The sequence below is a fragment of the Ischnura elegans genome, chromosome 7, assembly GCF_921293095.1.
Source record: "Ischnura elegans chromosome 7, ioIscEleg1.1, whole genome shotgun sequence".
In the NCBI taxonomy this organism is placed as follows: Eukaryota; Metazoa; Arthropoda; class Insecta; order Odonata; family Coenagrionidae; genus Ischnura; species Ischnura elegans.
Window position 1 is genome coordinate 21,669,858 of NC_060252.1, and position 13,136 is coordinate 21,682,993.

At 40.0% G+C, this 13,136-nt stretch overlaps 1 protein-coding gene across 1 annotated transcript; it reads right to left on the bottom strand.

The window, feature by feature from the left end:
* Positions 1–1,591: 1,591 nt before the first annotated feature.
* On the bottom strand, positions 1,592–6,951 carry LOC124162135. Its single transcript, XM_046538554.1, has 4 exons — positions 6,798–6,951; positions 5,626–5,880; positions 2,823–3,123; positions 1,592–2,189 (listed from the first exon to the last, which is right to left on the bottom strand). Exons 1-4 carry the CDS (start codon positions 6,946–6,948, stop codon positions 2,093–2,095), a joined length of 804 nt encoding a protein of 267 aa, XP_046394510.1. The 5' UTR covers positions 6,949–6,951; the 3' UTR covers positions 1,592–2,092.
* Between the last annotated feature and the right edge of the window lie 6,185 nt (positions 6,952–13,136).

Consider the following 13,136-nt stretch of genomic DNA (forward strand, 5'->3'; position numbering starts at 1 on the left):
GCTCCTTATCGTGCTTTCTATCGAGATATTTTTAATATAAGTGATTTAACGCGGCAAATATTAGGCATGGCTGGGCACTTCAGGGTGACAAAATGAATCAAACATGTTAATTTTTTACAAATATTAAAAAAAACTAAAGATGTGCACTTAATTAATGTTTTCAAAGAAAAGTTATACCCCACCCTATTCCTTTTTAAATTAATGCCAAAAACCTTTCGGCAGATACAGAGTTTCTTGCAGACGGCTGAAAGCCATTAATTTTGGCTTGGCCCTGTCGCGTTGAGAAGCGTCGCGTTGAAGTATATTGTACACTACAGAGATATTTTTCGAATAAAATGTAAAAAAAATCATGTCTAAATGCGTCCAGGAAAGGCATCGACTTATGCAGGCACTTTAAATTCAATCATTACATCATGGATAAGTCAACTACAAAGTCAAGAAACAGAGACTTTTACTGACAGGCGAATTAGCAATTCTTCAATGTTATTCCTTCATTTTTGGCCCAACCATGATCTCTGAATTAAACGACCATATGCGAGGATAATGCCCCATAGAAAAAATTTGCATTATTTTACATATTGTACCACAAATGTGGACCCTTGATCGAGGCCAAAGTCGTTGGCCATTTGTTTTTACAGCACATGTATTTGAAAACTGAAATCAAATCACGATTCCAGGAGAACCGTGATTGGATGAGTGAACTCGTCGAGATCACATAAAAGCAATTATTAACACCGAGGTGACCGGACGCTATCGCGATGACTAAACAAAAATGAGAAACTTTAAAAATACTTCATAAGGGGTGTGAGAACGATTTAAAGTAAGTGTGCGACGGCAGTTGTTCCGTTTGTTGCCGAAGAAAGGACGAAAAATATCGAAAACAAGGCACGAGTTCGCTCGCAATGGAAAATCTCTGTTGGCTGCATTTTCGCTCCCCGCGCCTACCCTGGCCAACTTTTCTTCACAGAGCAGGGAAAAATGCCACTTTTATTTTATTTATTTGTTTATATAATATATTTTACAGTTTTGTTTAATTTTCTAAGTATGATGTATAAGCTAATGGAAAAGTAGAGTTTTATATTTAAATAAGCTTAGGTCCAAGTAATCTGAGTCTTTTTTTGTATCACTCCTCTCAGCTTCACGATAGACGCGAGCGTTGTGATGGGTCCCGTAAGCTCGGTGCCCTCGGCGATTGCCGACCAGCCGACCCAGCCAGACCGCCCCTGGTGAGGTGGAATGAATCCAAAATTGTTGTGACTTCTTTTCCCAGATAGAAATCACCTCTTACGGACGGCCAACCACTTAAATTCCATACTATGTATTAGGGAGACCGTGGTTGTCTAGTGTGTAGAGCTGATAGAACGGTCCTGAGTTCAAATCCTAGGCAGGGGCGGTCTGGGGTGGTTGGGGGCCCTCGGCCCCCCTCGGCCTCATGATAGGGCTCATTCGTTGGGGGGGAATCGGGGGTCCTCCCCCTGGAAATTTTAGGAAACTGCATGCCCGGAAATGAATTTGACGCTTTTAAGACTCTTAAAAACTAGATAAAAGTTTAAAAAGATAGCAATTTCGAAAGAAATAATACTACGAAAAGTGATAATTTCACAGCTAATAAAATTTAATAATGCATCATGGTTGTATTATACATTTAATGAATTTGCTCCGTGAAACTGCCCTGAAATAAAAAAAACTCTAAAATATAGCCTTTTTGAATAAATAAATTCAAACAATTTAGCATGAGCACGGTAAACATGATTAAATCACACATCCGATTTACACATTTTTGGCGAATGAAGGAGTGTTTATCTCTGATTTCAAACTGTTTTATTCTCCCTTCCACTCTCATACAAAATCAATGTGGCACACGGAATGTTGCACTCGACTACCTATCCATGAAAAACTAAGGCCCATTTTAAATACAGGCACAGCATCGACTATGTCCTCATCTCGAGATTGTCTTTCTCTAATTGCCTCAGGAATGACCTCCAGCGGAAAATAGAGCAGCACCAGCGACAAACGTTAGTTTTGAGACGAGGAAACAGCAACGGACGATGTACTCCTTGCCATTTTTCGCTGGAATGCTATTGTAAACTCTTCACGTTTCTTTAGTTCCACTTTCTTCCAACTGGGCTCTGCCGTCGCTCTCGGATCTAAGGCTGCCGGGGTTTGCTTGAGAAGAGCTCCTGCCCAACCTGCGAAGAGCACATTTTAAGATATTTTCACCAAGTTGATATGTAATTTAAAATGTAATGAATACTTTGATGCAACATGTGACCCATTTATCGGGGGATGCAAACATTTGGCAGCGCACACTTTGCTGGATAGTTGCTCCAGAGGGTGCTTGATTGGTATATAGATTGCAAAGGTAATAATATTCGTTGTCCATTTGCATGCATTGGAAAACCATACATTTCAATGTGTCAGCTAAATATTTTGTAAGATAAATGGTTCAAAATGATTAGTTTTACCTAGATGTGTACATAGTTGGATGTCTTAATTGTGAGCCATCCGTCCCCCTAACATTAGTCACTTTTGTAACACATTAAAATAATTTTATTTAAAAAAATCTCTGAGCTCTATGGAGGAGGAGGGGTCAATCCCCCAAAACCCTCCCTCGCTGCGCCACTGTCACCTGACGATGTAACCAAGTTACGAAACCCGGGTCGTGCCCATAATTAAATAGCAGTGAACCTAGCAAAGTTTTTATTTCTTTATTTCCAATAAAAATTAAGATTATTTAATAAGACAATCTCTTGTCGCTAAAACGTATTACGCATGGCTAATTGCTAAGAAGGCGCTGCCACCGTCGTCCATTGGATTCGTACCTCGGGGAAAAGATGAGGTTGCGGTCCGGGTTGTTGCCAGCAGAGGGCGACTGCACTTCCTCTCCGGGTGGACCGGACCGGGTTCGACGCCTGCCCAGCCGAGGGGAGAATGGCATGACTCCAGGGGAGGAGCGGCGACCCAGTCGGGGTGCGAACGGGGGCGTCCTACGTCGAACGACCACCATCTCCCCACCGTCGTCCTCTCCGTCCTGCTCTTCGTCCACGCCGTCATCGTCCTCGTCGGAGTCCCTGCCCAGGCGAGGCGTGAAGCTCAGGGAGTGACGCTTGCCGCCAGGATACTCTGAGGAAAAGCAAGAAAGAAGGGGGTTTAACATGCCATACAATAGGGGGGCTAATATATTTATACAGGTTGGAGAAAAAATATGTCACGAAATCTTAGCCCTGGATAGCCGATGCCAGCGGATGAGGACCTAGGATGGGCCTTTAGAAGGATACAGCGCACGAGGGACAGGGACCAAGTACACGACTTATACTCCCAGTTCTCCGGGGGAGGGCTGCGGAGAGGAAGGAACAATAGGAAAGAAGCACAGTGGGCTAAAATAGAAAAAAAGCTGGATAAAACCTAAAAAACGATTTCTTTTAGTGCGGAATTTTAAACTTAACACAATTGTTGTCAATAGAATAGTGCTTTTTTGACGCAAACTGTTTTTCATAGGTTAATTTTTTACTTGGCCACAAAGTTGAACAAATTTCGCAAAAATTGCTCGCATTGATTTTTTTTCAAAATTCAGCATGTTAAAAACTTATGCCACACCTTCTGTAGTAATTTAATAGAAACAAATATTTACAATTTTATTATGCGGTTTATTATTGTTAATTCTAGGCTCTATGTTAACTCAGTAGTATTATTTGTGACCGATATGATACAAAATGGCGGACCCTGTTTTTCGTCGAAATTTTGTGTTCATGTAGGATTATAAAAAAAGGATCACCGAGTTACCTCGAATTATTTACACCACATATAAAAAAAAGCTATAGAGTATGATAACTAAAGGAGAATTGCGACCACCAGCGACGCCGAAATTAAGATCGATTTTTCGAACGTGCGGCACAGTTCGAAGTTTACTAATGGCCCTGTTGCTTCTTTTCCCTGTTGCTAGATGCCTTGGATAAATAGTCATTCTCGGCAGGAAAAGCATGAGTTTTCCCTATCATCCGGAAACAGGGCCAATCGGAGCGCCTGGCTAAAATTTTATTTGGCTTAAAAATACTTCGTTACCGACCAAAATATCATAGGTAATTTTGGTTCCTACTGGCATCAGCTATCCAGGGTTAAAACTTCGTGACACAATTTATGATGCATTACAAGTCTTAACGGAAGGATTAGCATAGAGCAGATAGCTAGCACCCTATTCAGTACCCATCACAAGTATCAAGTGACGTGGGAAAATTACATCTACATAAATCCCTGCGAACAACCTCTAGGGTGTTTGGCAGAGCCAAATCATGACCAATCACCAACATGCACCGTGCAAGAGGACCATCACAAGCACACCATAAGGTCATAAAATATTACGCACAATAAAAAAATATGCGCGCACAGTCACGCAGTGGCGGATACAGATGGGGGGCGTAGGGGGCGGGTCCTTGCGGGTCCGCCCGTAATGCCGGACATTGCAAAACCACAATTGCAACTTTTTTATATCATAAGATGGCCTTGTATTTTACATGTGTATAATCACTTTAAATTAAATTTTCTTATACTCTGCCTGTGACTTGATCATTTTTTATTACGATAAAAGTAAAGACAACTCAAGATATATTTTGCGCCCCCTCCTTGAGTATCTTCTTTATCCGCTACTGCATTCATGAGTACGCAAAATTTGCCAATGGTTATTAATTCGGTCGCGAATAATTGACCAATGACTTCGGTCGCGGACGGACAGAATAAAACATAGAATCGTTCGTCGCACTGATCCCGTTCATCTATCGATCACGAAAGAGATCTAATGTCATCCCCATTCTCAGAGTGCCGTATCCCGCTCGTCTTCGAGCGAGATATTAGCGACAATACTAGCGTCTCTCAAATGGAAGGATCAGGAGCCGGAAATAAAAAGTCTTCTGACAAAAAAAACAATGACTTTATTCCCTTTGAGAAGGAACAAATATGTTTCCAAGCCCCTCGGCTGTGACCACCCCAGGGAGTCGCCACCCAACAACTCAGCCGCGAGCCAAGCTAGGCATGCCCTTTTAATCTTTCCCAAGTGAAGGTGCAAAAAACCCTCTTATCAACCTCTGGAGCGACATCCGCCGATCTCGTGCGGGTCACGTCGTGGACTTGCACTTTGTACTAATATGCCTCCGTGCCAGCTAACGTGTAGCAATGGCTGCTGGATGCTACATGCAGTGGCGCAGCGAGGGGGGTTTTGGGGGTTAGAACTCCCCCCAGAGCTCAGAGAAATTTTTAAGTTCAATCCATTTTACTTAATTGGATTGATATTACTAATAGAATAGTGTAAGGATTAATAAAATATCCCCCAGGAAGCCGTAAAACTCACCATTTTGAACCATTTATCTTAAAATTCCGCAAGTCATTAATCTTATCCGCTCCTTATTTATCCCCGCTAATCTAATCCTTATTTATCTCCGCTTATCCTGGTGGGTATTCCATACCCCCACACACCCCGGTATTAGTATCAACCCTGAGGATGTTTAAAAACTCTCCCAACGAAACGTCGGCCAACATTATGCAAACCCTGTCCCGGTTGGAAACCTTAAAGCAGTTAATTCAAGTTATTCACCAGGAATGGCTTGGATCCTTCAAAGGTGATGATTTACTTACGTCGCACAGCAACAAGGGCCCAAGGTGACCCAGAGAGGAGGTCAGTGATCTCTCCGCGGTCATCGCTCGTCTCCGTCATGGCGACCAATGGCGGAGGGACTATGACGTCACTCCCCTTGCGGAGGAGTCCCTTGGGCACCCATGCGGCGTCGGCAGCGTCCTCGGCGTCTTCCAATCGAGCGGGGCCCTCGATGCGAAGGGCGTGGGCCCACGGGGCGGGACCGCGGGCCATGGCCGAAGTCAGCAACCGGATGCCTGTGAGAACGAGATAGGGTAGAGACGGATACAGCAAAAGCTTACGGCGTTGCGCGGAAGATGATGTCGAACGTATGTAATAGTATCTGGAGAACATATGTGGAAATGCCTAATCTACATGGGACGAGAATAAAAGACATTAGTGGGTAAATTTCCACACTATTTCAATGCTGACAGACCCTTTATCGACAATTTTTGTCAGTAAAAAGCCTCTTAAACCTCTTGGTGTCGCGGTCCGATTTCTCGGTTTTTGCATTTACGCCGAAAAGTGCCCCGAGCCGAAGTATCGGCTTTGAGGTAATCAAATTTTTACATTAATAATTCTGCAGGTACCAAACTCTTGAATAAAAAATCAGCATTACTTTTAAGGTTATAAAATTAATAAATAAGAGTAAAATTAGATAAAAACACCATGTTGATGTACCAAAAAATGTCAAAACAAATATTTTTATCGAAGATTTTTTGCCATTCCTCGGCAGTGCCATTCCAAGCAGGGTTTTAACTTCTATTGAAAGTGAAAACAAACGGTATGAAAAGAGATTTGTCCAATCAGAGCTTAATTTATGTTGTCACTTTGATCAGTTTAATCAGTTTTCAAAAACGTCCGCAGCGAGGCGATACATACATTTGGCGGCGATACAAAAATTGCGATATAGAATTTGCAATCGCGAGGAATAGCTCTGAAAAGATATGAATTTGATAGCTTACACCATCTCTAATTTCAGTGAACAGCCCTGATTATAGCATTTTTCTCCGATAAATTTGGAACGCTGTGTTAGTCAGCGACGCCAATGGCTACTTTGGCATACAATTTAAATACGCGAAGATTGTGCGGCCGACTGCATTGGAAAATTTACGATTTCACCGTGGAAACTGCTCATTCCCGTCCCTTCTCAAATGTTGACCTCCGATCTCACCTGACGCTGGCGACTGCGTCCTCGCACTTCCAACGGAAAGGACGAAGCAGCAACAGCAGTAAGCGAGGATGGACATCTTAACTCCGCGGGTCCAAGACGCGTCCTTGGGGGACGCGTTGCTCCCAGTGTTCCTGGTCCCTGTTGCTGCCATGACTGCATTGGCTTCGGAGCGGCCAAGGGGCTTTATAGGGCCAGGGCCGGCATAAGGGATTTGCGGTCTCCGAGGGGGGTCCAAGGCGGCTTTCGGTGGACGCCGGAAATGGGGCTCGCGGAGACGGACAGCTCCGAACAAATGAAGCGCAAATTGCGTCGTGCCGGTGACAAATTGACTCCTGTGCCTAATCAAGGAGGTTTAGGCGTGGGACGATCACACGTTGTGTGGGTGAATGGGGATTAGGTTTCGTCTATTTCTGTAGGCGTTGTATTATTCCCCACCGACAAAACATCCCGTTTGAGGTATTATAATCCCTCTCCTTCCCTCTTAGAAGTCCAATTATTTTGTGCATTCATTACAACTTGTGTGACCAAAAAGTGGAAGTTTAAAAATTAATCATTGAAATTGAATTTTTCTCAAGGAATATTTTTCGATAGGATAGAGTCAAGTCTGAAGGAAATATTGCGTTAAACAAAGGTATAAAACCTCATGGTATTTTACCGTCCACTAATTTTATTTAAAAAACAATTCAATAGCTTATCCAAAAGTAACCCAACCTGTATTATTATCCTGAGCTTACGAGCAGCGAATGGTCTTTGAAACCTCACTAGTGAAATAATCAATTGACGCTTTTCATAGAGTTAATTGATTTTTTTGTTTTGTTAATTGTGTTTTTGGAATGTTTGGCGACATAATTTGTCGCCATCAGCTTTGAATCAGGCTTGAAGGTCATTCGTGTCGAAATACTCCAGCAAACCATACGAAATATACCTATAAATGCTCAAATTACTGCGCAATCTATTAAGTTCATTTTTGTGACGCCTTATGTTTTGTTTTGCCGCGTAACGTCAAATAATAAATAATGTTGATTATATTCTCCAAACATTTTGAAGGAGGTGGTAGCGTGGCACTTCAGAGTTATGCACGTATGCGTTGATAATACGAATGTGTACGTTGGCAATGCTGACGTGAGGATGGCAGTGAACTGTATCCGGTCAGAGGAATAAAGATGGAAAGCTTCAAAGAAATATGTTAGGTTGACCACCAGGAGAAGTTCAAGTGAATTAGAGCAGAGAGACAAAAATTAATAATGTGTTATGGACTAAAATAGGAAGATTTTCATAGGGAGAGTGATAATTTCGATGACGAAAGAAAATCCGATGTTTAATATACCCCGCAATTTAGGAGCTAAAATTCAGTGATATGTTAAAAAAGAACTCTTTGATAATAGGCATTATTAAAATTTTAATAAATGATTTTCAAAACGAGAGTGAAAAATTATCATGGTGAAACAAAACCCAGTACTGTTCTACAAACTTTTTGTCATTAACTGTCAACTAGTTTGGACTTTTATACCGTCATTATCAAGACTAACAGAGCAATAGCGTACAACGTACATCCTTATTTACCCAACAACAGAGTGAAACAGTTGACGAGTTAACGAGTGATGCTAAATTTGTGAGAACGCATTTCACTCTTGATAATTCGTGCAGAATTTGAGAATGTAACAGGTCAAAAAATTTATTCTATGATACGAACTTTTTGCGAAATCAAAATGGATGATGTATTTTTAATTGGGCCTAAAGGTAACTGAACGCAGCATTGTAAAGAATTCGAGCGGCTGTTATTGTTGAACTCCTATTCAATAATTTGTAGTAAAATATAAGATGTGAGATTTTTAAAAAGAAAAGTGCAAATTATGTCAACGAGAAAAAAATCATATACCGTATTTACTCGTGTAAGCCACGTCCTCATGTATTCCGCGAATCCTATTTCTTGTTTATACAAACGATCTATGTAATTTCAATTTTAGAGGTCATGTGACAGAATTTGCTGATGATGTCACCTTAAATTATTCAGGTTTAAACTGGATTGATATAAAATATGATATGCAGTCAGATCTGATCAATTTGCGACGTTGGTTTGCCTCCAACAAATTGAATATGAGTGTAGCTAAAACGAAGTATATATGTTATAATTTATGTAACGGGTACAAATTTGATTGGGTTTTACATTATCATGAAGAAAATTGTCCTATAACTTTATGCAAAAGCTGTTTACCCATTGAACGGGTTTCCAGTATTAAGCACTTGGGAGTAACAATTGACGATTTCCGCATCCGGAATCCGCATATCAATAGTCTCACAAATGCTATGCGTCACACACTGGCAAATTTTTATTTCATTTGAAAAAATGTCCAGAAAGCTTTCTAAAGATACTTTATAACGCCTTAGTACATACCAGACTGAGCTATGGCATTTTTTGTTGGGATGGCACATATTTAAACTCCTTGAAACCTGCCGTTTTTTTTACAAAAATGAATAGAAGGGATTACACTACCAAATATTTTGTCTGATTTATAAAGCTATGGGTGTAAGAAAGGCTCTCACCAAATTTTACCATTGAGCGCAGTATAATTTCGCCCCTAGAGCAGTTTGAAGTTTCAACTTGAATTCCGCGCCAAAAACGTATTTCTCGGTCGACGCCATGTTGATGACGTGTGAACCTCATGATGTCCGCATCGCTTGCATAAGGAGTGCATTGTCGTATACGTTATTTCGAGTATAAGTAAATACTAGATAAAACGGAGAATTTTCAATGAGTGGTAGGAAACCTTATGCATATTGTTGTGTGCCGAGATGTGAATTTACCTCTCGTTAAACGCCAGAAAAGTATTTTTTGTGGTGCCAAACGACCCAGACCGGGGAAGGCGGTGGTGCGACGCTGCACGGAGACTGCATATTCCTTCAGAAATAGGCTGTTATAAAATGTGTGAGAGCCATTTCAATGTAAATCTCTTCTGCTTCTCAAAGAGATTTAGTTTCCATTACTCCTTTTGTTGTCTTTGACCACACACGCAAAAATTTCGTAGGTGCTTAAATATATACGCACTCAACGGGAAATTTTACTTTTTAATTGCAAATATATCATTCTGCTTCAATTTATGTTGGATATAATGATTATTTCGTGTGCATTTACTGCATATTTCCCCTGGTGTGTTCACTCTTTGTTTCTATCTTGCGCATTAAAAGCCAACCACTGCAACGGAAAGGGTCTTCGACGCTAAGCTGATTATGTGTCAAATGGTAAAACTAATTCTTGATAATCTCAAATTTGTACTACAGGAACATTATGATATCGAATTACTCACAATAAACAGAAATAAGCACATTTGACTCCCGGTGCCGCCAGGTCTATCAAATACAGCGAAATTACTGTTATAAAAAACCTGTTAATAAGTAGGAAAGGGAGCTGAAGAAATTATGAGAGACAGTCCCGACCACTCACTCTTTACTACCCGAGCTCAAAGCGTTGCTCACTAGGAAGCCGCCGAGGCTACCCGTCACATGACAAATATCATATAATAATTACTTTAACCACTAAGGGTAAAAACCGGTGCAAGTATGCAGTAGATGCTCACGAAATAATCATTACACCCTACATAAATAGAAGCGGAATGATAAATTTGCAGTATAAAATAATGTGTCCCTTTGTGTGCATGTATATAATCACAAGCGGAATGTCAGCGGAGTGCAGCAGATAACTACGAAAGGAGTATAGGATACTAAATTTCCTTGAGAAGCAGAAGTGGTGCAACAAACTGTCCTAAAACTTTTGAAAGCGACTGTACGTGGAACTCTGATGTAAATATAAGTGAACTTATGGATATATTCATGTAAAAATCCCCATCTCTCAGTTACTCTTTCATTTTGATGACAATTGTTTACCATTTTTCATAGTACAAAACTGACTTGAACATTTATCAGGAACATAGGTGGACCAAAGCGAGACCTCTGCTTTAAAAAAATGCTGTTCCAACGAAATCTGAATGCTAATCATAAAAGAAACGGAGAGAACCCCGAATTTCCTCCCTTCAGAGGGCAAGAAAACAGCTATAACTATGGCACATTTGTTCATTTATTTCACAATTTACATCCAGAAACTAAAAACCAGTAATAAGTTAAGGATTTTATGATGGTGAGTCCACAAATTAAAACATCCACGATAATTGCCGTGATTACTGTCTCTCTCAAAAGTGTAAACATTTCATCTTAAGAAGTTTCATTTCAATGAAATGATAATTTTTGAGACAAAAAATTGTTCTGAGTCCGTGTTAATAATGTCAGTATACTTCTGGTATCTTCCAGAACAAAATTAACATTGTGTTTCGCCATGACGATAAACTTTTGGCCACTATTTCCACGAACGCAGTGTGTTTACGGCTTCTTCAAGCATTACTCTCGCGACACTCATGAGGTTCACACGTCACGCGGCGTCAGCCAATGGAAATACGTTTCGCGCCGTGGGCGTGGCCGAAGCTCCTAGCGGACTTTCAAAGCTACTTATCTCGGTTAAAAATCGAATTTGAGCTCTAAAATTTGGCGTGTGTGTTTTTCATTCATATCTTTTCGGTTTTAAATAACGAAAACCAATTTTTAATTTTGAGTGTTCCCTCCTATTGTACGTATTATTTTGAAAAAGGACAGATTTGAAAGATCCTTCCCACTTTTTCTTCATTTGCGTTTGCTTCCGTTGAGGCATCTTTATATTTATAAGGTCCTACGATGTTTTTATGCTAGCTCTAAAATATTTCAGTCCCTGCCTTCTCCCTTTACCCTGCGTAAAATAAGTGTGCCCTTACCACAACCAAATTTGACTTTATTTAAAACATGTTTTTTGTACATAGGACCAAATGCTTTTAATTTGTTACCCCAGTCATGCTTTATTTCAAAGTCTTTAAAAAAGTTTTTGCAAAATGCACATTCTTGGCTTCTCGCTAAATAAAATGTAGAACAAATATTGTTATAAAATATTGATGTAAATGAATTATAAATACTACTTTAGTTGTTTTTTTCATGTACGCACTTAAGCTTTGTTAGTATAGATTATCAAGGTAACACAAAATGAGCTACACTATATGTAAAGCATAATGTATTATTATTTTGGACGGTAGCCTCAAACAGGTTATCCTTCGCGGCTACCTAAAATTACTCAATTTTGCTATTATCATGTAATTTGTGTGTGGAGTAATAAAATTATTTATTATTATTATTATAACTCCCATTTTTGGGCCGGCTCGTGAGGAAAAAAAACTCCTTACGCTTTTAGGATGCGGTCTAATATAGGTACTCGTGATTCGTTGCTAAATCTATAAAGTTACGTTACCACTATTAATAAGGTCAAATAATGTTAGAAATGTTATTCTTGCAAAGGTTTCCTAATTCAATGCTACATGGGCGTACCAAGCGACAGCAGCAGCCCCCCTGCCCCTCGCTTGGTACGCCCATGAAGCAAAAGATAGAAGCAAAAATCCCCCCCCAGAGACAAAAAGTCTTTAAGCAAAATCAGAACTGAATTGAAACGAAAGCATTCAACAAATTTTCTTTAATCCCACGAAAAATAATATGTATTAGTACAACATATGTAACTAAAATAAAATAAAATAGTTTTCAAGGAAATAATCTCATAAACTAATGTCACAACTTGGTTTGCCCCCTCCTAGACGATGGCTTGCCTCCCCCCCCCCCCTAATTATGATCCTGGGTACGCCCTTGCAATGCCTAACTCTGAAGAAATAAACGAAAAGAATTTGAGGGAAAATGGTACGCGGCTTACATTAAAATTAGGAGGATTCGTATGAGCCGCGCGCGCCCTCTTTTTTTCACCGGCATTTCCGGATAGAAGGGAGAATACGTAATTCAGTAAATCCGCACGCAACATTTCGAGCGAAAAAATAAGTGCTTCCTGTGAAGAGGTCAACTAAATTTTAAGTAGAGATTTTCAAAAGGAGAGTGAAAATTGTTGACACGCGCCAAAATCTGGTGTCAAAAATGTGACAAAAGTGAAATGTTTAGAGAGACAGAAGCTTTATGAAAAGAGCGAAGTTTAATTTATAATTTCGCACAGATGAGAATTTCGAAAGGAAACAATAAGCTCCAGGATCCATTAATTATGAAATATTTTAGAATGAGAACGAAAATGTTGTAAAGAGCAAACAAATAATACTAAATTTGTTGATATTACACACAGTTGGCAGAATTAATGTCCCGGAAAAATATAGACCTTAATATTAATGTGAATTTTAATTAATGTGAAATATTTCCAGAAGGACAAAGAATTGTTGCTTCCAGCGAAAATCTGATATTTAAATAAGTATCGCGCATTAAAATGTGAAGAAGACGTGT